Below are 23,482 nucleotides of genomic sequence, written 5' to 3'. Positions count from 1 at the left end.
CCCTCCCATCTTTGTTGTCTCACTGGTGCCCTTCCATATGTCCTCTCTCAATACTGCCCTTCCATCATTGTGGTGGTCCCTCGATACTGCATTTCCTTTAATGCTGGTCCTGTTACTTATGTATTCTAGACAGTGGGGTGGCACCTTAACTGACAAACCCGTAACTCATTTGCAATAACAAAACCATGAAGACGGAAATTTCCCCATCTGGAATGAATCTGCTATGTTTGTATCAAATTCTGATGTAACAAATTACCCGTAAATGAACAAACAAGACCAGTAAATGTCCAGTGTTTAATGGAAAGGCTACCTTTGGGGTTTACAACTGAAATGAAAATATAACTAAAAATTACATGATTAAAACATTGAACTATCCACAAAATACTTTAAACTGTACATGTTGTTGAATTACTCAGCAGGGACTATGTTAAAAAGGAGAAACACATAGACTTCTAACTTTTGGGGTATGGCAGCAATGAATAAAAACAAATCAGAGAACACCGGGTTTTTGTTCTCCTTTTTGGGAATTGTATTCATTATAAAGGACTATGAAGATATGGAATATGAAACTTACTGGGCACTCTGGATTCAAAAAGAATTTTATGCATATTATTTCTGGGAGGCATGTTCAGCAGGAATGACTGAATATTCAGAAGTTGTAGAGGGTTGTAGTTCATGTATTGTTGCAAAAAGATAACTGACTTTATGGAAAGAATGCAAGGTAAAACTTTTTAAGAGATAGATGAAGTATGGATTTTATAATGGTAACTACCAAACTGATGGAAAACCCTGTAGTGAAGATTGCCTTGCATCAGCCTCTGAACTAAAGTTGCTATTTCTGTACACACTTAGGTATGTAAGTTGAAGAAAAAAAAAACTTCCAAGAAGCTGGCACCAAAACTAAAGATCTTTCTCTCCCAAAAAAGAGCAAACTTTACAAGGCAAGGGGCACAGACTGGTCTCCCAGTAAAGTATCTTCTGGGAATCTGAGGAAGTTCTAGAAATCCATGTCTTTAACTGCCTCTTGACTCAGAAAGCTGAACTGTTAACTCTATTCTAAGACTGAACTCCAATGGACTCTCACTTGAACTGGTCTGATTTGAAGATCTCATTGATTCTCCCATGGTCAGCACTGTAATCTTGACAATAGGATATCCACTTGATCATGAGTTTTTCCTTTTATTTATCCGGAGTCCAGACCCACTGGAGTGTTTTTCCCATTTGCCTTTTTTTTCGTCAAATCTGTGCCATTTCTGCAGAATTGGCTTGACTGTTGTATGATTGTGTGAGTGTGCATTGTGATTAAGGGGAGATAGTTTAATTCCAACTTGTTTAAAGAATAAGTTTGTTGATAAATATTGTTGGTTCATTAAAGAAACCGAATGAAAGTCTCTTGCACTTATAACAGTAATAAAAGAGAAACAAACTGACCATTTTGCTCATTGAATAAAACATTTATATTTTTGGTACTGTGGAATTCTAGGGGCATCAGGGTGGGATTTGAATTATCATGACCCAACTGCGTTACAACTTATGTCAAGGGACTAGGTCAGAAGTCACATGACACGAGGTTATAGTCCAACAGGTTTATTCGAAATCACAAGCTTTCAGAGTGCTGCTCCTTCATCAGGTGAGATCACCTCAAAACACAAAGCTTGTGATTCAAATAAACCTGTTGGACTATAACCTGGTGTCATGCAATTTCTGACCTTGTCCGCCCCAGTCCAACACCGGCACCTCCACATTATGTCAAGGGAGTTTAGCTACACATTCAAAAATACTTGTTAGGTGAATTGGGGATGTGCATTTCAGGAATTAAATGTGTATTTCTGACCCCCTCTCAAGGTCAGAGAGATACATACACAGGTGGAGACATACAACTAGGCATAGAGAAATATAAACAGAAAGACACTGTGTTATACAGTATGAGACTTGTATACATTTTTAATATCTTGTTTTTAAGGTTTGGATCTTTGAATTTTGAACTAGAAGCATATGGATTTTCAGTGTGTTTGGAAATGTTTAATGACTGACTGTCCACTGGTGTTTTTGGAATCTGTAATGGAGTGTTTTTAGGATTAATGGGGTATTATTTTATCATGTTTCAAAACCCTGAAGCGTGTTGTATTTAAACAATTGGCTTAATCTATTTTATCTTCATTTATTTTGCTAAACAAACTTTTTTATTGTTAAAACTAAATTGGCAACATTGTCTGGTTATGTTTCAGTGACAGGCCACATTAAAAGGAAACCAAAATAAGATCTATGAAACAGATTTCAATCTGGGACATTACGTGTCTAGTAATAACATCAGCAGAGATCATAAAACATTGGCATGCCACTTAATAGACACCCAGGATTGAATAAAAAATAAACTCTACTCAAAGAAATAGATACCTTATATCTATTAAATCTATTTCTCTTGCTACCCTCCATTTTTTGCCAATTCAGGCCCATTGTTCTCCATGTTGCTAACCAAGAAGGCATTCTGCTTGGGCTCGAGCTGCTAAAAATCTCTCAAAAACAGGAAAGTAAGGGAGAGCTGAGACAGTGAATGCAGTGGCTAAAACCTCAAGCATTTTTACACAGACACATATAAAATATCAGAAAAGATAGCAATACTACTAATAAGTGTCTAAACAGAGGCTTTGAACACAGCACAAGAACGGTAAAGATACTTACTTGTAACTTTGAAAAGAAGTTTTAATTTTATAAGTCCCTCCATCAGGACATGTGGGCGTTTTAAAATCAGACGAACATTCTCTGCTTTGGCCTTGGGTTGTTATGCAGCTGCCACATTATACTTATCTGGGAATTATCAAGTTAACACTTGGAATGTTTCACAATGTCAAAGAGGTTTTTTTTATAAATTCACATTGTTGTAAGCTTGATGTAACAAGTGGTTGCTTCTTATGATCATTTTCACATGTTGCTAATTCTTCAAGTTGAGGGTTCTGTTCTGTAAGGGCATGAACTTGACTTTTACACAGCTAACGAGCGTGTTCGCCAGGTATTCAGTAAATCGCATTTATAAGTAGCAAACAAAATTGTAGATTTCAAAATATCAGCGTTTTGAAATTTGTTAATTTTATTCAGAGTTGGCAGCAATGGGATGGGGAAGAAAAGGCATTTGCTTCAAATATAAGTTGGTAGTTTGCTGTTTGACATGGAAATCTGGGGTGTTAGTATTAATCTTGGTGGCGATAATGCTCAGCATTTTGTCCAATTTCTAGTGTTATAAATGCCATTTACAATGGGAACCCACTTCTGCCAAAAATACCTGTATTTTACACATTAGGTACTGGTTTAGCTGAGGTTTGTAACAAGATTAAGGCCAAGTGGTAGAATGGTTCAACTAAAACTGAAAGAACAGTGGATGCTGTAAATCAGAAACAAAAAACAGAAGTTACTGGAAAAGCTCAGCAGGTCTGGTAGCATCTGTGAAGAGAAATCAGAGTTAATCTCTCAGGTCTGGAGACCCTTCCTCACAATGACCTGTTGAGTTTTCCCAGCACGTCTGTTTTTGTTTGTGATTGGCTGCTGAATCATTCTATCATTGTAGATAAAGAAAGTTTAACCTATTTATTACTGTTATGTTAAACAGCAAATCAATTAATCAGCTCATTTCCATATAAAAATAATCCTATATATATGCACCTATATAACCATAAAGTGTGCTGAATAAGGTGGGCTGTATGCAAAAATAGCTTTGTGGGGAATAATAACAGAAACATGGCTTTAATAATGGTACTTAACATTCAAACATACAAAGTGATCAGAAAAGACAGAGAAGGAGAAGGGGAACTGGTTTTAAAAAGGGCAAAGACATAAGCCACTGGAGAAGTAAAAGGGAAAAATTTTGCTAATGAGAGTGTGAGGGAGAAAAAGGAATGAATCTGCAGGAAAATCACAGCGATGTGAAAAAGCCATAGAGTGCTAATATTGTGGGACTTTCAATGATCCAATGAGTTGACAGAAAAAAATGTTTTACAGGTAAGAACTTTCAAATACATTCCGATAAAGGCATAAAAGAAGAGAACCAAGCCAGAATTCCTTGGAGGACATGGAAGATAGAGAATACAACAAAACAAAAAATAAAATGCATGTTGCACATCAAATAATTCTTCAAGCAAGAACCAGGCCAAATGCAAAAAGTTGAGGGGGAAAACAGAGGAAAGTACCACTAAGAATTTATGAGATTAGATCAGCAGTCAGATGAAAGGGACATAAAAATCTACTGGCACATAAACAGGAAACAGATAGTAAAGAGTGAGGTGGGTCCTATTCAGGATTCCTGCTAATTTTTCTCCTTCAGAAACCTCTAAGCTGTGTGTGGCAGCAACATCCAGAACCAGAATTCAATGCTGCATATAGTATCAGCATGCTGATCGCCATGATCAGATCTTTGGGGAACACTGTCCTTAATAGGACCAAAGAGGGTGATATAGGCAAAGATGCAGGTTATAATATTTAATGAGTAATTTGTACCTCTGCTTACCAAGAGGAAACTGACAAATATTGGTAGAAGCGAAGATGACAGATGTAATAGATGAGGTAAGAACTGATAGACAGGATTCCCTGGAACATGCTCAGAGCAGATAGGAGGCTCGTGAAAAGGTTTGTCAATATTGTCCCAGATTTGGCCAAACATTGTGGACAACTGGAGTGCGCTGAATGTGCTATCTTTATCCCAAAAAAGAGATGAAAGAATTTTTGTGTCAACTACAGGCCAATCAATTTAGCATCGATTGTCGATGACATTATAGGAACAATAACCACAGTAAAAAAATCTAGAGGCACCTGAAAAAAATGAGTTCATTGAGGAACCCCAACACAGACCTGTAAAAAGGTAGCGCATGCTTAGTTACGTAATAGACTGGAGCAAAAGTAGAAATTGCTAGAGAAACTCAGCAGGTCTTGCAACATCCATGGGGAGAAAGCAGAGTTAATGCTTTGAGTTCAGTGGCTGTTCATCAGAACCAAATTTGAAACATTAACTCTGCTTTTCCCCACAGATGCTGTCAGATCTGCTGAGTTTCTCTAGCAATTTATGTTTTTGTTTCAGATCTCCAGCATCCGCAATTCTTTGTTTTATTATCAAGTAATTGACTGGAGGGTTGTAGACAGTGGTATTCCATCAGGAACTGTGAAGTGTATAAAGAGTAAAATTCAACATTTTTCCATGATACCAAACCTAAAAGTATGGGAGATAGTGATGATGATGCCAAAGGACCATAACAGGGCAGCCCAGCAGAATGTGAACACAAAGGAAAGTGGAATTTTTGATAGGTAATTGTGAGGTGAAGCACTTTGGCAGAAGGGACAGGAAGAAGCAAGACAGACTTAATGGCACAGTTATAAAGAATGTGCACAGACAGACCTGGAATTTACATACACAGACCTTGAAGGTAAAAAGACGTATTAAGACAGAAGATAGCAAAGCATACGAAAACCTGAATTTCACTGAATCATTATAAAAAGTTAGGCTAGAGAAGCTGGGCTTGCTCTCCTTGGACCAAAGAAGCTTGAGGGAGGATTTGATAGAAGTGGACAAGGTTCCACAAGTTTTGAGATGGCTTTTTGAGATGGCAGTTAAAGAATAGGTGTTCCCATTTGTTGAAGGCACAAGGACAAAGGGACACATATTTAACTGCTTGGGAGAGAGTTACAGGTGAGAAAGGGCTTTTTTTTTTTTTATTATGCAGGGTGGTAATGACCTGGAACACATTGACAAGGATGACGGCAGTGGAGTCCATGAGTGATTTTAATGGAGATTGGGTGGGTGTTTGACAGAAACAAAATTAGAGTGACAGAGGATAGAACAGGAGATTGGGATTGATTGGGTCATGCCACAGAGAGCCAGCATGGACTCTCAAGCCAACTGGCCTCCTTATGATCTGGAATGACATATTAGTTTGCAAGAATCCCTATTTCCAAACTGTTCAGATAAAAAGAGCTCAGTTTCCTTCCCAGGATTTTTCTATCCGTCCAGCAAATCATAGACACAGTTTCTGTGACAGTTCGCTGGTAAGCTATGTCCCATGTTTACGATGATTGCTGCTGTATTCCAGAAAGTAAAATACTCAAACAGCCCACAGCTACTGAGTGAAGATAAGTGTGGGAGGTAAGTAGATGAGGGTACAGAGGGTCGGATTTGTGGGTGGAGTGCAAAGTGAGTAGGTGAAGGGTTAGGGTGCCAGGTGATTAAAGGGGCAGATGGACCGGTTAGGTTGAAGTGCCAGAAACATGTATGATGTGATACTAGGGTGAGATTGCAGGGTGGTCAAGTATTGTGGGTATGTGGTCAGTTTCATAGTTATCCTGGAGTTTAAACAGGTTTTAACCATCTAACTTTCCCTGGCTAACTATTGAGTTCTGCGAAATGGAACCATCTAAATTTTCTGCTTGAACTTAAAGTTGGGAACTTTGTCATACAGATCCAGATGCTGGGTAAACTGCCCTTGGAAGTTAAAACTTTTTGGTCAATTACTGCATGTTCAGTTCTTCAGAATATCTGAGGTCCTGACCAGCATTTTTCAGAGCGTTTCTGATCACCAACTATCTGAAGTTTGGGAAGTCTTGGCCCATGACTCTTAAATATCGGTCACCCAGATTCACAATTAACCTGTCTGCATTGTGGAGACTGCTGTGGAATAAAGACAGCTGCCCTCACTGTGTGACAGAGCAGCTAATGAATTTGACATTTGTTTAGATGATTACAAACTCTTAAAAATTAATTATTATAAAATGTAATTAAACAGATTTTGAAAAGCATGGATAAGCAAGGAACATATCATTTATGAAGACTGCCAATTCCATATCACACTTGATTCTTGCTCCTGCTGAGTTTGGCATTTGATAAAAGCTACTGTCATTCCGATCACAATACATTCAAATTTCAGCCAATTCTAATGGAGCTGCTCCTGAAAGGAGTGCAACAGAAAACATACTCAATATTATGCCTCAAGTTCCAGCAATGCCTGCATTATCTGTCTCTAACTCCGTCCTGAACCATATTCACAAAAAATGGAGACAAAGTGCTGTAGAAACTCAGCAGGTTGAGCAGCTGGCACACTGGACTTGAAACGTTAACTCTGTTTCTCCCTTCACAGGTGCTGCGAGTGCCGCTGAGTTTCTCCAGCGCTTTGTTATTTCAGGTCTCCAGCATCCACAGTACACCATGCAAATACAGCGAACGATGTAAATGCCCGATGGCAGGATATGTAGAGTTTGTGGTTCTTTGTAATGTAATTGAAATCTAGAATAAATCAAACTTGATGCCATCACACAATTTGTTTCTCCTTTCCCGCACAAAATACAAATAATACACCTCATGAAACCCTACAATACTACTGGGGTCAAAACGCACAGCTGAGCCAGAGGACCAATTCCTGGAATGTTCATAATTGTAGTCAGTTGCTGCAACTGATTTTCCAGTCAGCTAATGTTACTTCAGCACATTTATTGTCAGTGTGAGAAAGTAATTCAAGGTGAAAGATCAACAGGTAGCAGTCTGGAACACAGAGGTCCTGGGCATTGACCATCATCTCTGCACAGCCATCACTGGTAAATGCCTCATTCTTTATAAATGAGGAAATGGCCACAAGCAGCAAAATAAACCAAAAGACTGGAAATGAAAATGATCATGATCACACCAGACAGCTAGGACTGCACTACTTCTGTTGTCTTTGACTCTGGCTTCATTCCCCCTTTAGCAGCCCTTCTTCTGCATGATCACAATTTATCAATAACTGGCTGCTCAATTAATCACACAATTGTAACGAAAGAACATTCTGATTAGCAGGCTTCCAAAATTTAGCATAAAAACGGAACTATGAACATTTCAAACATTTTTGTGGTCATACTCCCAACATCAGGCCAGAGTGACTTTGGGAGAAACTGCAAGTACCAGTAACACATAGCCCTGTTTCAGTGTTCTGATTCCATATGTCAGGAGCTCTCTACTGTACAGTTAGGAAGTATATACACTACACCAGGCTTTTATCATTGGCGAGAACAGAGACAGAGGAACTGAGAGTAGCTCACTTCGAGATGATTATAGCCTGCAGACGAGGGATTGTCTACCTCCGACCTGCAAGGGCCCCAGAAGTTGTGCTTTTTAATTTCGTGCACTTTTTACAGAAATTGGAAGAGAGAGTTTCTTCACGGTGGTATTTAATGAGATATCTATCACATTCTGGAGCTATTCTTTCTCTGCCCCCTACTGAATGCCTATTTGTTACAGGGAGTTGAAACTGCTTGTATTCGGTTGGCATTGAGCAATATGCCCATGTGCAGTTACTAAACCAGCTTGTGCTCACTGCTCATTAACAGCAGAACCTCCCCGTTCACACAAAAAATATGTATTTTAAATGTTGCCCCAAAAAGTTCTAAATAAAGCCCTCTTTGAGCTGCAGTTACACAATGATTACAGTTTTACAGGTAAGAACATAATAAGGCCCGAGGTTCCTAACTACACATTAAAAACATGCCCAGGATTGAGGTTAGGCTGAGATCCAGATCCTGTAGTGATTGAAGAGTGACTTTGATTCTCCTGCTTGTGGACTGGAACTTCCTCTCTCTCAGCATAGGCAGCAATGTAACCATCCTCACTGGAATCTGATGAGTGCTCCCCTCTGTGCTGTGTGGGGGAATTGGCTATGGAGCCGAATGATTGTGTTGCAGAGGACGAACCTGCTTGGAGAAGTGGAGTGCGCTCCGACTGACGCTCATCGCCTTCAGGGTAATCTTCCACATCGGATCCCGATTCAGAATCGGCAGTTGAACGCAGAACACGTTGCTTGCAAACAGGGCAGGTCTTTTTCGTCTGTGTTAGCCAAGTGTCCACACATTTACAGTGGTATGCTGCGTTTGAGGGGTGGTTGTGGTTTGATTGGGGATAGGGGGTCAAGGAGAGAAGAGAACACATCTTATTAAAAGGACAGGGCCTCAACTAAATCCCAAGGTGAAAGAGTTTGTATTTAAACAGTATATTCTCAGGACATCTGAATATTCTCTCGTGCATTCATTGTTAACAGATCAACCCATTCTAATTTATGGACTCTTAGTTATAGCACTAAAGGAAGCTATTCAGCCCATTATTTCTGCACCTGTTCTGTAACTGCAATTTAGCTAGTCCCATTCCCATATTGTATCCCTGTAGCTGTGCTTTTCTTCCCTCCCCTCTTCAGATTATAATAATTTCCTTTTCAACACCCCAGGTGAATCTGCCTTTACCACATTCTCCGTCAGTGCATTCCAGAGCCTAATCAGTCAGTCAGTGGGTGTAAATGCTTTTTCTAATGTCGATTCTGTTCTCCTGGCAATGGAAACATTTATTCCCAATCTACCTGCCAAGATCCCTCAGAATTTTGAAGACTTCATCAAATGTACTCTTCAACTTTTGTGCTCCCCACCATCACTTTCTTAGAGTGACCCCTTTTAAAAAGTTCTCTCATTTCTGTCCTGAAAGGGTAACCACTAATTTTAAAACTGTGGGATTCGTCAGAGAGCAGGTGACTGAAAACTCCTTCAGTTTTAATAGAAAGATGTTTGTCTAATGTGGTTACAACTGGGAGAGCAAAAGTTCAAGACCAATACATTTGTATTCAGTTAAGAAGAATTTACTGAGTTCTTTTAGAGCCAGTTTTTACAGCACAGAAAAAGACCCTTTGGGCCATCAGGTCTGTGCTAGTTATCACATGTTTACCTTTTCTAATCCAGTTTTCTAGCATTTGGTCCACAGCCTTGTAATCTATGGCATTTCAGTTCACATCTACATTTACATCTACATTTCTGTTCACATCTACACATTTTTCTTAAATGTTGCGAGGATTCCTACTCTACTGCCCTTTTAGGCAGTGAGTTCCAGATATCCATCCTCTGGGTGAAAACATTCTTCCTCAAATCTCCTTGAAAATGCCTACATCTTGAAACCTTAAAACCATGGCTCCTCTACTCAGGGGAAAAGTTTATCACCCTCTATTCTGTCTATGGCCCTCAGTACTGTGTTCACCTGGGTGAGTGCCTGTCAGTCTTCTGTGCTCTAATTAAAACAATTCTTGCCCTTCTATCCTGCCTTTGTAGCTGAATCAGTCCAGCTAGGAAACATCTTGTGAATCTCCTCTCCACTCTCTCTAGTGCAATCACATCCTTCCTATAGTGTAGCAACCAGATCTACACACAGCACTCCATCTGTGGCCTAAATATCATTATATACAGCTCTATCATTACCTTTTTGCTCTTGTATTCAATGCCTTTATTAATCAAGACGAGTATCCTGTACGCCTTCCTAACAACCTTATTTCCCTGTCCTTCCGTCTTCAAAGGATCTATGGAAATGCTCATCAAGGTCCCTCTGACCCTCTGTACTTCCGAGGGTCCTAACATCCAACTCCTCTGCCTTGTTCATCCTCCCATAATGAATTACCTCACACTTTTCAGGATTAAATTCCATTTGCCCATCTGATCAACCTGTCTATATCATCTGACAGAATAAGGCTTTCTTCCTCAATATTTGCCATACCACCAATTTTAACATCAGTGAACGTACTGACCAAAGCTCTGACATTCATATCTAGATTATTAATGTACACAACAAACAGCATGGGACCCAGCACTGAATACTGTGGTACACTACTGGATACAGGCTTCCAGTCACAAAAACACCCTTTGATCAATACCTTATGCTTCCTGCCACTAAGCTTTCTTTTAATTCAGTTCAGAAGATACCAGCATTGAATTTTGAAGTCAGGTTTAGTTTCTCTCATTGGAGGAGGATTGAGGGCCTTTTGGAGAATAAGTTACTTCAGAACGGTCAAATCTGTGAAAATTCCAAACCAGAGGTGTTTAGTTAGAAATCTGGAAATTATTAGAACTCAAAGTTCTGGCTTTCAGATTTGTGGAAAGCTCATGTTGTCAGATTGAAAAAGGACTCAGAGCTGTCTCCATAACTCGAGATAAAACCAGGAATGAACTACAGCCCTATGGTTTAAGGTGATAGGGGAAAAATTTAAAAAGGACTGGAGGGGTAGCTTTTCCATGCAGAGGATGGTATATGAATATGACTACATGTGTCAGTTCAGTAAAACCCTAAAGTGAGAGATACGGCATAATTCCACTGGACTTGAGTAGTGTCAGGAAACAGGGCAAAACATTGTTTTGCATTACTCATTACTTCTTTGTATAATAAACTTTTGTTAAAGGAACTCAGAGGAAGCAGGCGTGAGATACTGAGATTGCATGATTACATTGAATGGTGGTGAAGGCTCGAGGGCCAAATGGCCTATTCCTGCACCTATTTTCTATGTGAATGTGTTTCAACACTATGTTAACCATCATTAGATTCTTAATTCCAGATATTTTATTGAATTCAAATTCCACCATCTGCCATGGTTGGATTCGAACCTAGGTCCCCAGAACATTATCTGGGTCTCTAGATTAACTGGCCAATGATAATACCATCGCCTTTTTCTCCCCAGCCACCCTCCCCCTCCACTTAATGCCTGTCTCTAGTTGTTCTTGATGTGGTGGTGGCAGTGAACTGCCTTCTTGAACTGCTGGAGTCCCCATGCTGAAGGTTGAACCACAATGACCTTAGGGAGAGAATTTAAGGATTTCAAAACAGTGACAGTGAATGAACAGTGATATATTTCCAAGTCAGGATGGTGAGTGGCTTGGAGGGGAACTTGCAGGGGGTGGAGTATCCCCATGTATCTGCTGCCCTTGTCCTTCAAGTTGGAGATGGTCATGGGTTTGGAAGGCACTGTTTAAGGATCTTTAGTGAATTTACGCAGTTGAGCACAAAAATGAGGGATGAAATCGTCCCAACCCATGTACAGCCTGGGTCGCAATGGCAAGATTATGGGAGATGTCATGTGAGAGCAAAAAGTACCATTTTCCAATCAAGCGCTGAATGACGAGACAAGATTCTCACTGGTGAGAGGCATATTAGCAAGACTACTGCTCATTAACACAGATTACTTAATATCGCTTCATTCATACATAGTCTCCAATTCTACCATTCGTCAGATAGAAACTAGATGCTGAGAATTCCCAATATGAAAGAATGGTTGCCTGGTGACTCCAGCTTGCTGCTTACTCCTCTATCTTGGACATCCAGGCACCAAAATCTCAGGGCACACTCCATATCCACAGACATTGGCATCCAGCACATACTAGTATCACTGCATCATCATGGCACATCTCTGAATCACTTGTAGGATGGCCCTACATTTTGCTGTACATCATTGGGATGCTCCTCCCAGGACTCTTTACACAGATTGGACCAGGCTATATCTAATGGCTGGTCAGTCATCACTCATTCTATGTCCAGTTTGATGCTCAATGCCTTGCCTTGCCTTTCCTTTTTGCATTTTGCCACCCTCAGAGTTAACAGGCTCACAGCATTTTTTTTTTTTTTTTTTTAAATTGATTCATGGAGGAGAGGGTCACTGGCCAGGCCAGCCTTTTTTTGCTCATCCCTAGTTGTCCAGAGAGCACTTAAGAATCAACCACATTGTTCTGGCTATAGAGCTGGGCAGAGCAGGTAAAGATGGCAGTTTCCTTCCCTAAAGGACATTAGGTGAACCAGATACATTTTTCCAGACAATTGACAATGGATTAATGGTCACCATTAGATTCTTAATTCTGAATTTTTATTGAATTCAAATTCTACCATCCACCATCTGCCCTGGAGGGACTTGAACCCAGGTGCCCAGAACACTACTCTGGTTTCTGGATTAACAGTCCAGTGATAAAAACCTCTAGGCCATTGCCTCCCATTTTGTCTCACCTTGGCTTTCTGCACTGACAAAGCCAAGACGATTGTCATGGCTGTCATCAGTCAATGGGTGGCCATGTTGTTTTATGCACCTTGCTACATCAGGACTACTCAAGGGAGTAGGCCACGGTCAGCTCTGGAGGTCTATCTACGAAGTCAAGGTGGCAGGGGAGAGGGGGGAGCGGTTGTCAGGGGCCAATGTTGTGGGAAGGAAGCTGAGGAACATAATTGTGGGGACTGGATGGCCAGAATTCTGCAACGCAGAAGATTACAATTGTGAAGTAGGAAGGCTCCTCAATTACAGGGGGAAGAAACAACACAGCATAGAAGGAAAAGGGGTGACGAAGGAGGAAGATCTTAGGCAGTCAGTAGCACACTGAAAAGATGGAGCACATTAGCCCAAATTACAGTCACCTGGCTATTTTCCTGTTGCCTGCTCACTTCACATACTGGACCATCAAACATTGTCTAGCACAAGGGAAGGTAGGCCCTGTACTGCAATGTTGCAGTTGTGGCTTGGCAGAGCTCCACACATACACAGCTGAAGAAAAAAAAAGTGAACATATATTTACAAATGTGAGAACTTTTTACAGGTGGCTCAATATACACTCTCCCCAGTATTGCTAACCCAGCTTGAGTTGGTTAGCCCCATTGGCTGGACAGCCAGTTTCTGACGCAGAATGACACCAACAATGCAATTCCTACACCAAATGAGGTCACCATAAACATCCCACCTTCTCAAACTCTCCCCTCACCTCGGGCATGATAATTCCAACAAATCTGCCTCAGACACTCGGATGCTCCTGAGGTTATTTGTGCATATCAATGAGATCTCTAATTTCCAAAAACCTTTCTGGCTGGGACTGAGCAGGTTCCGAGTTTCTGGCAGTTCTTCCCCAGGTGCAGTGCTCCTGATTCTAAAATAGCTCATGTTCCCACTGAGGGATCAGTATCTGAGCTAGTGGAACTAAAGGAGACAGCCTTGCCAGTACTTCCTTGGCTTGGTGTATGTGGGGAGGGGAGGGGAGGGGAGGGGGGAGTTGTGAGTGGGGGCAGCCATCTTGACTGTAGAAACTGGGGAAATTCAACTCACCTGAAGACGACAAAAGAAAAAGAAAAAGAGAATATGTTGCAACTAAGGGGTAAAGGTTCTGGCATATAAATCATAGATTTACAATAGGGGAATGGGAGTGTCACTCAATAATGGACAATGTTTCTCTCTTGGTTGCTGAGCAATGGATGGTTCTGTGTCTCCACAGAAACTTGTCAGCGAAGGCCTGGATTCTCTCTCCATACAGGGTTAGAAATGAATGGAGGACATCCCACCAATTCCTGGCTCTTTGATCCTATTAAGAGTTTTTTCCTTCTGAAATGAGAGGGAGGGATTAAATGAGTGGGTGGAACAACTGTTAGTGCTGATGCAGATGGAGAAAATTGGTGGTGTCCCAAGTGAGTGAGCAGGCAGTATAAAGGCCACTCAGGATTAGTAAATCATCATAATCCCAGAGAACCATGAGCTGCTCTCTCAGAACAGGAGGGGGATGGGGCTCGACTGGTAGTAACTTAGTCTGAGTGTCACCACGCTTCAGGTGAGGGGAGTGGTCGAGACCTTCATGGCAACCTCAACTGATATGGGAAATGAACCTGTGCTAATGGTATCACTCTACATTGTAAACAAGCTGTCCAGCAAATGAGCTGATCAACCTTCCTTTCAAGGTAAGGTGACCGTAGTACCTGGTGACCACACGCTGCTTTCGCAGTTGAGACGTGGCTGGTAGTGAGTTTGACCAGAGGATTATCATGCCCGAGGTGAGGGGAGAGTTTGAGAAGGTGGGATGTTTATGGTGACCTCATTTGGTGCAGGAATTACATTGTTGGTGTCATTCTGCATCAGAAACTAGCTGTCCAGCCAATGGGGCTAACCAACTCAAGCTGGGTTAGCAATACTGGGGAGCGTGTATACGTGCATGTCTGTGTGCACACAGTGTGCAGGGGCGTGAGGGCGTGAGGGGTTACATACAATAGTGAAAGTTGTAGGTTATGAGCTTTGATGGGAGGTGGGTACAGCAGTAGAGATAGAGTGGGTGCAGCAGAGAGAAGACAGGAGTACTTACCTAGACAGTGCTGTTGGGTGTTTCTCTGGAGGAAACAGGGCATCTTCCCCTGCACTACCCCATTCACCAAGATCTTTAAGTCACTGTCTACAAAAATGCGGTGCCAATTTCCCTTTGTTTGCCATGTCCAGCCCACGTTAATCAAACTGTGCAGGGCAACTCTGGACAGACAGTGACTGTCGTAATGGCCTTTTAAAGATAGCACTGGTGCCAGGAATCCCAGGAGTCATAAATATTTCCGGCTATGACATGCAGGAGATTTGGGCTAGCACTGTTTGATCTAGACATGGAATCTGCATAATAAAGTGGGTTTGGGACAATTGCATAAGTAAAGCTGCTTGGCCTTGCAGAGAGCAACTCTCCATGAAACTCAGCAAAAATAACACTTAGCCAATTTTTGGCCAAATTCAGCCTGTGGTTGACAACTTAGTGTAGTTCTGATGGGAGTTCTGCGTGAGCAAGGAGCAAGGAACAAGGGTAGGTCACTTGGCCCTTTCATGTTCCACCATCCAATAAGATCATGGCTGATCTGATTTTAACTTTAACTTTACATTGCTGCATATCCTTGATATTCCTCCATGCCCATGGTAATCAACAATCGATCCACACAAAAAACTATCCTCTCTGCCATAAGAATATTAAAAGGTTCTGCATTTGAGAAAGCAAATTTCAAAGAGTCTCGACCTCAGAGGCAAGCATTTTCTTATCTGCCTTAAATGGGCACTCAATTATTTTTAAACTGTAACTTCTTGCTCTAGATTGTCCCACAAGAGGAAACAGCCTTTCCACATCCATTAAATCAAATCCCCTCAGGATCTTCTTTGAGTCAAATCAACTTGGACTCTTCTAAACTCCAGGGGATACAGGCCTAGCCTGTCTAATCTTTCCTTACAGGGAAATTTGCTCATTCCAGGTAACTACTCTAGTAAGCCTTCTCTGAACTGCTGATGGAGGTAATGTCTTTCAGATGAGATGCTAAAGCAAGGCTCCATCCACCATCTGAGTAATATTTACCCCACAATGAGAAGCTGGTCACATTCGCATTGCTTCATGTGGTAGCCACCATGTTTCAACTTTACACATCAATTTACTTCAAGAATACTGCATTCAAGTAAAGTGCTTGGGGCATCCTGACAGCAAGGAAGAGACCAATGAAATGCAAGCATTTCTTTTGAGAGGCTCAGATTTGGATTGTGGTGACACACACTGAGAAGGCAGAAAATGGATTGCTAATATGAATGTTAATTGAATTCCTGTCTCTCCATGGTCAAATACCCTAGTACGATTTATAACAAAATCAAAAGAAAAACAGAAGTAGAAATGCTTCATTTGCTTTAGCCAAGGAGAAGCTGCTGAGAGATCCATAAAGCCATAAAGATACAGGGGCAGAATTAGGCCATTCAGCCCATTGAGTCTACTCTGCCATTTAATCATGGCTGATGTTTCTCAACCCCATTCTCCTGCCTTCTACTCGTAACCCTCGATCCCCTTACTAACAAGGAGCTATCCATCTGTCTTAAATACACTCAATGAAGTGGCCTCCATAACCTTTTGCGGCAATGGGTTCTGCAGATTATCCACCCTCTGACTGAAGAAATTACTCACCTCAGTTCTAAAGGATCATCACTTCACTCGGAGGCTGTGCCTTCGGGTCCTAGTCTTGCCTAATAGTGGAAATATCTTCTCCATGTACACTCTATCCAGGCCTCTCAGTATTCTGCAAGTCTAAATCAGATCCCCCTCATCTTTCTAAACTCCAAGGAGTATAGATCCAGTGTTCTCAACTGCTCCTCATATAACGAGTCCCTCATCCCTGGTATCAGTCTTGTAAAACTCCTGTGGATAAATTCCAACTCTTAGATAGGGAACCCAAAACTGCTCACAATATTCCAAATGTGGTCTGAACAGAGCCTTATATAGCCTCAGCAGTACATCACTGCTCTTGTACTCTTAGCCCTCTTGAAATGAATGCTAACATTGCATTGTCTTCCTAACTACCAACTGAACCTACATGTTATCCTTAACAGATTCCTGAATTAGGACTCCGAAGTCCATTTGTGCTTCAGATTTCCAAAGCCTTTCCCCATTTAGAAAAAACCGTCCATGCCTTTACACTTCCTACCAAAGTGCATAACTTCACATCTCCCAATGTTATAATGCATCTTTCACTTCTTTGCCCACTCTCACAGTATGTCCAAGTCCTTCTGCTTCCTCACTACCTGCCTCTCACCTATCTTTGTGTCATTTGCAAACGTAGCAACAACGCCCTCAGCTCCTTTGTCCAGATCATTAATTTATAATGCGAATAGTTGTGCTCCCAACACTGACCTCTGTGGAATTCCACTAGTCACCAGCTGCCATCCAGAAAAAGGCCCCTTTATACCTACTCTCTGCCTTCTGCCAGTCAGCCAATGCTCTATCCATGCCAGTACCTTGCCCCTAACACCATGGGCACTTATTTAGCTGTCCCCAATGTGGCACCTTGTCAAAAAGTTTACTGGAAATCCAAATCAATTGCATCCACTTGCTCTGTTTTGCCTAACATTCTTGTGATCTCTTCAAAGAAAATCTAATAGATTTGTCAGGCATGAAATCTCCTTGAAGAAGCTGTAGTGACTCAGCCCTATTTTACCATGCACTTCCAAGTACTTCACAATCTCATCCTTACTAATGGAGTCTAAAATCTTACCAATGACAAGGTCAGGCTAACTGGCCTATAACTTCCTGTCTTTTGCCTCCCTTCCTTCTTAAACAGGGGTGTTACATTAGCTATTTTACAGTACCAATGCCTCTACAATCTCCTCAGCTATCTCCTTCAGAACTCTGGGGTGTAATCCATCTGTTCTAGATGCTTTATCCCGTTCAGACCTTTTAGTTTCCCCAGCACCTTTGCTTTAGTGGTGGTCACTACACTCATCTCTACCTGCTTTCTGATAAGACACCCTAGCTCTAAGATAGATAGTCACGCGCTTTTGCAGTAGAATGCAACGTACAGAGGATACCAATTGGCAAAATATACATAAACAGTACCACTTCCTTGCTAAAGGGAGGATGTCATTAAACTGGAAAGGGTGTAAAAGAGGTTTATAAGAATGTTGCCAAAACTGGAAGGTTTGAGTTATAATGACAGGCTAGACAGGTTGAGACATATGCTGACAGGTGACCTTATAGAGGTTTATAAAATCATGAGGGGCATAGATAAGGTCAATAACCAAAATCTTTTCCCCAGGGTAGGGGAGTCCAACACTAGAGGGTATAGGGTTAGGGTGAGGGGGGTCAGATTTAAAAAGAGCCCCGAGGGGCAACTTATTCCACACAAAGGTGGTGCGTAAATGGAACGAGCTGCCAGAGGAAGTGCAGAGGCAGGTACAATTATAACATTTAAAAGACATTTGGTTAGATAGATGGATAGGAAAGATTTAGAGGGATATGGGCCACACACAGGCAACTGGGACTAGTTCAGTTTAGGAAACCTGGTCGGCATGCATGAGTTGGGCTGGAGGACGGGTTTCCATGCGGAATACCTCTACGACCTCTAACAACCTGCTCTGTTCTGAAATTAGTACCTCATAGCAATCGAAGTATACCCCATCCTCATGAAGAATTCCATTCATGTTGTGATGGATGGAGTAGTGGGCTACAGATCATTTCAGACACTAAAAACAGTCCAACAATCTTCTACCCTCTCTACATTAACATTAACATTAACATTTTTCAACTTGGGACATCATTTCCATAATTTTCACCCGTCTCTTCCTTTCGCCACCGAAATAATGGCGAGCAGGAAAGCAGATGGATGAGAAGGATTGGGATAGAGAACACAAGAAAGCTTTGTGTACCAAGGCAGAGTTTGATGTTGGACTTATCAAGGAAGCAGATATGTTCCTGGTAGCTGGTATCATCTGAGGTAATGGATCAAGTGTTAAAGTTGCTTTCACTGATTTCCATTGCTGTTCAGTGCACAGCTTTCTCCTCATCACCTGGACAGCTTCTGCCAGCAGCAGAAAGACGACTATATAAGTGACAGAATCGGCTTACCATGTGAGCAGGGTAATATTCGAAGTTTGTCACCATCCTCATACTCATCCAGACAGATTGCACAGACTTCATATCCATCGCCTGCATTTAAACAAAACACAAAGAGTAATGGAACAATGAGTGACACCATTATACAGCCAGAAAGAAGTCAACGAACCCAACATTGACTTCAACCACTCTCTACATCTTTCAATTCTTAGTTCCTCTGAAGTTAACAATCTTCTGCTTTGATAAATTATTTTGCAACTCTTCCCTTTTTGTGAAAAGGAGACTTGCATTTCTACTTCTAGCTGTCAGAGCATCTTAAAAGTCAGTGACATACTTTTGCAGAGTAATCATTTTAATGTTATGACAGGCTTTATACCTAATATTGAAGGATTATGGATATTGGATTTATTTAAAATTTTGTGGAAATACCTGGAGTGGTTTCTTTAAGGGGTCACTGAAAGATCATGTGGACTTTTTTAAAAACAAGATATGCTATTAATCACATGACTGACTGACTGATTTTCTACCTGTTGACCCCCACTGGCACCAATTTTAAACACTGAATAGTTTGCAGAAGTGCTTTGCTGTAACTGTTTCAGTTGGAGGAAAGTCTGCTATGAATAAGCTGATTTTGATAAACACTTGCTAAGAACCAGCTCATATCTTCTATTTCTGAAAAGGAAACCCTCTTGTTGAATAAGGCTGAAACTTAATTGTTCTTTTGAAAGAGCAATTGAAAGAAGACCTCAAGGTTGCATTGTCGGTGCTTGCTGTGCCTGCAAGATTTCAGAGACAATTGTGCACAATTAGTGACTTGACCTCAGATAACAAAGCATAACAATAAGAGGTTCTAGAACATTCTTTTTATCCCTTCGATTTAAAGAATAACCCTTTGACCCAAAATATTTTTCAGACAGACAATCTCTGTGGAGAAATATATAACTGAAAAGTTAGTGCATGTGTTTTGGAGATATTAGAAGGATAATCATTTATATTTCTATATTATTGACTGTAAACGTTAACCAATGATTGCACCTTTGTTGAACTAGGCTTTTTTTTATAATAAATCAATAATTATGATGACTAATAAACCTGGTTGATAGATTACTTTGTTTAAAACCCGATACAGATACTTTTTAATTTGGTCACCTTGGTAACTGGAAAAGTATATATTTGATGTTGTGATGCATGGAGTAGTGAGACAATAGTGACAGTACATTGCTCTAACCTCAGTCATAAGATGTAAGTTGGGGCTCACAGCTGGATACTCAGCAAGGAAGCTATTTAATTGGAAAGCTAGCTTTCAATAACTGGAAAAGGATAAGAAGCAAATACACCTTGTGTCTTGTGCATTATAATATCAAAAGAAAGTAAGAACTCCAACCTGGAGTAGGAAATTCAGCCCCAGTGCCCCCTCTGTCATTGAATATGATCACAGTTGATCGCATCTCATCCTCAACTGCACAACCCTTCAACCCATTGCTAATTAAAAATCTCTCTCCTCAAATTTATTCAACGTTCCAATATCCACTGCACTCTATTGTAATGAATTCCACAGATTCATGACCCATTGAGGGAAGTAATTTATCACTTGTTTTAAATCTGCTACTCCTTATCCTAAAACTAGGATCTCTGATTTTAGATTGCCCAACAAGGAAACATCCTCCCTACATTTATTTTGCCTTTGTCAGTTGCTAACAACTTTCTGGGGATGGAAGATTTACTACCGAATGATTTGCAGAGAATAACCAAGGTGAGACTAAGTGAGTAGGCCAACACATTAGGGTTCGAGTTAAAAGTAGAGGCTAAGAGGGGAGACATAATTGAGGTAATAGCACAACAACATTTGAAGCTGAAAGAATGGTACACAAACCAACTAGTGAGACAACCGAGATAGTAGGAACTGCCAATGCTGGAGAATCTGAGATAACAAGGTGTACAGCTGGATGAACAGCAGGCCAAGCAGCATCAGAAGAGCAGGAAGAGTGAGACAACTGAGTTGGAGATATTTCAACTGCAGTTGAAATAGCTTGAACAGGAAGGAGAAATGGAAATGATAAAACTCAAACTTGAAAGAAAGGCCCTCTGTACAACACACATTTGGGATTAATGAAACACAGTTATTGGGATTGCCTTCAACTTCTCAAAGGCTGCCTGGCACCCTGTTAACCATAACAAGTTTGCCAGCTTTTGTAACAATCTGTTACAGTGGAAGATATCTCAGTCTTTATGGCAGATGATATTTTAAACAGCCCATTGATACTAAAGAACATAGGGGAGGAATTAATTTCCACTACTATCGCTAGAGAAACAGTATTAGACAAACTAATGGGACTCGAAGCAGATAAGTCCCTTTACCCTGATGACTTGCATCCTAGGATTCTAAAAGAGGTAGCTACAGAGATAGTGGATTAATTGGTTGAAACGCCTGATTAATCCTTAGACTCTGAAGAAGTACCATAGAACTGGAAAACTGCCAATGTGACATCCCGATTCTCAAAGGGTAAGAGGCAAAAAGCTGGTAATTATAGATCAATTAGTCTAACATCGATTGTTGGAAAAGTATTGGAATCTGTTATTAAAGGAACTAGTAGCAGAACATTTTGGAATTCATAATCTAATCAAACAGTCAGCATGGTTTCATGAAAGGGAAATTGTGTCTGACTTAAATTAAGACGTTTTCAAGGAAGACTCAACCAGGCTGGATAGAGGGGAACCAGTAGATGAAGAAGGGTCTAGGCCCAAAATGTCAGCTTTCCTGCTCCTCTGATGCTGCTTGACCTGCTATGTTCATCCAGCTCTACACCTTGTTATCTTAAACCAGTAGATGTGCTGTATTTAGACTTCCAGAAGACATCCAACAAGGTACCTCACAAAAGGTTAAGTCATAACAGTCCATCATATCAAAGGTAGCATGTTGGCACAAACAGACAACTGCCTAACTGGCAGGAAATAGCGACTGGGAATAAGAGGCTCTTTTTCAGGATCTATAATCAGTGGGGTTCCATAGGGGATCAGTGTTGGGGTCACAACGGTTGACAACGTATATTAATGACTTGGAGGAAGGTAGTGAATGTTCTGTCACAAATTTGTAGATGACACAAAAATAGGTGGAGAAACAAGTTGCCAAGAGGACTACAAATGGCTTAGAGAGAGACATATATTGCTAGGTTAATTAAGTGGGCAAAAAAGGTTGATAAATGGAATATAAAGTGGGAAAATGTGAAATTATGCTTCTGTTCTCCCTTCCAAAATGAATAGAGTATTATTTAAACAAAAAAAAAACTGTAGAAAGCCGCAACACGAAAGGGACTTAGAGATACTTATAGAGTCAGAGTCATACAGCACAGAAACAGACCCTTCGGTCCAAATCATCTGCGATCATACATTCCAATCTGAGCTAGTCCCATTTGTCAGCATCTGGCCCATATCCTTCTAAATTCTTCCTATTAATATATCCATCCAGATGCTTTTTAAAATGTTATAATTGTACCCGCTTCCAATAGTTCCTCTGGCAGCTCATTCCATATACACACCACCCTCTGCATGAAAAAGTTACCCCTTAGGTCCCTTTTAAATCTTTTCCCTCTCACCTTAAACCTATGCCCTCTGGTTTTGGACTCCCCCACAAGGAAAAAGACCTGGCTATTCACCCTACGCCCCTCATGATTTTATAAACCCCTCACCCTCCAATGCTCCAGTGAAAATAGCCCCAGCCTATTTAGCTTCTCCCTATAGCTCAGGCCCTTCAGTTCTGGCAACATCCCTATAAATCTTTTCTGCACCCTTTTCAGGTTTAACTTCTTTCCTATAGAATTGTATGCATTATTCCAAAAGTGACCTCCGTAATGTCCTGGACAGCTGCAAACGTGCCATCCCAACTACTTTACTCAATGTTCCGACCAATGAAGCCAAGCATACCAAACGGTTTCTTCACCAACTGGTGTACCTGTGATTCCACTTTCAAGGAATTATGCACGTTTTCCTCTAGGTCTCATTGTTCGGCAACATCCCTCAGGGCCCTACCATTAACTGTATAAGTCCTGCCCTGGTTTGCCTAACCGAAAAGTGCAACATTTATCTAAATTAATCTCCATCTGCCATTCCTCAGTCCATTTGCCCATCTGATCAAGGTCCTGTTGTACTCTGATTTCCTCACAGTCTACTACACCTCTTACTTTGTCATCATCTGCAAACTTACTAACCATGCCTCCTATATACATATCCAAATCATTTATATAAAAAAGTGACAAAAAGCTTATGCAGGAAATAGAATGCTAACACAGGGGCAGCAGGTAATCCAGGAGGCTAATGGAATGTTGACCCTTACGTCAAGGCATTTGGAGTACAAGAGTATAGAGAAGTATTCCAGTAAGATAGGAGCGAAATAGGGCTCCTGAGCCAGAGGCTCATCCACTTTTCTTCTCTTTTCTCCTTCTTTTACTCTTGTTGAAGAGCTCAGTCGTGGCAGCAGCACTGGTGGTGGCAAGTGAGCCAAGCATGGACTCATGGTGATCGGCTAGTGAGCCCCGCGCTTCTGTATCGACGAGGTGGTCCTAGT

General features: G+C 41.0%; 1 protein-coding gene across 1 annotated transcript; it reads right to left on the bottom strand.

Annotated features, from left to right (window-relative positions):
* Positions 1 to 280: 280 nt before the first annotated feature.
* Positions 281 to 23,129, bottom strand: LOC125487762 (E3 ubiquitin-protein ligase RNF13-like). The gene is made up of 4 exons (XM_048620008.1): positions 23,100 to 23,129; positions 19,957 to 19,966; positions 18,934 to 19,014; positions 281 to 8,865 (listed from the first exon to the last, which is right to left on the bottom strand). Exons 1-4 carry the CDS (start codon positions 23,127 to 23,129, stop codon positions 8,474 to 8,476), a joined length of 513 nt encoding a protein of 170 aa, XP_048475965.1. The 3' UTR covers positions 281 to 8,473.
* Between the last annotated feature and the right edge of the window lie 353 nt (positions 23,130 to 23,482).

Source organism: Rhincodon typus, chromosome 45 (genome assembly GCF_021869965.1).
Source record: "Rhincodon typus isolate 14 chromosome 45, sRhiTyp1.1, whole genome shotgun sequence".
NCBI classification, from domain to species: domain Eukaryota; kingdom Metazoa; phylum Chordata; class Chondrichthyes; order Orectolobiformes; family Rhincodontidae; genus Rhincodon; species Rhincodon typus.
This window is presented reverse-complemented; position numbering and strand designations above follow the sequence as displayed.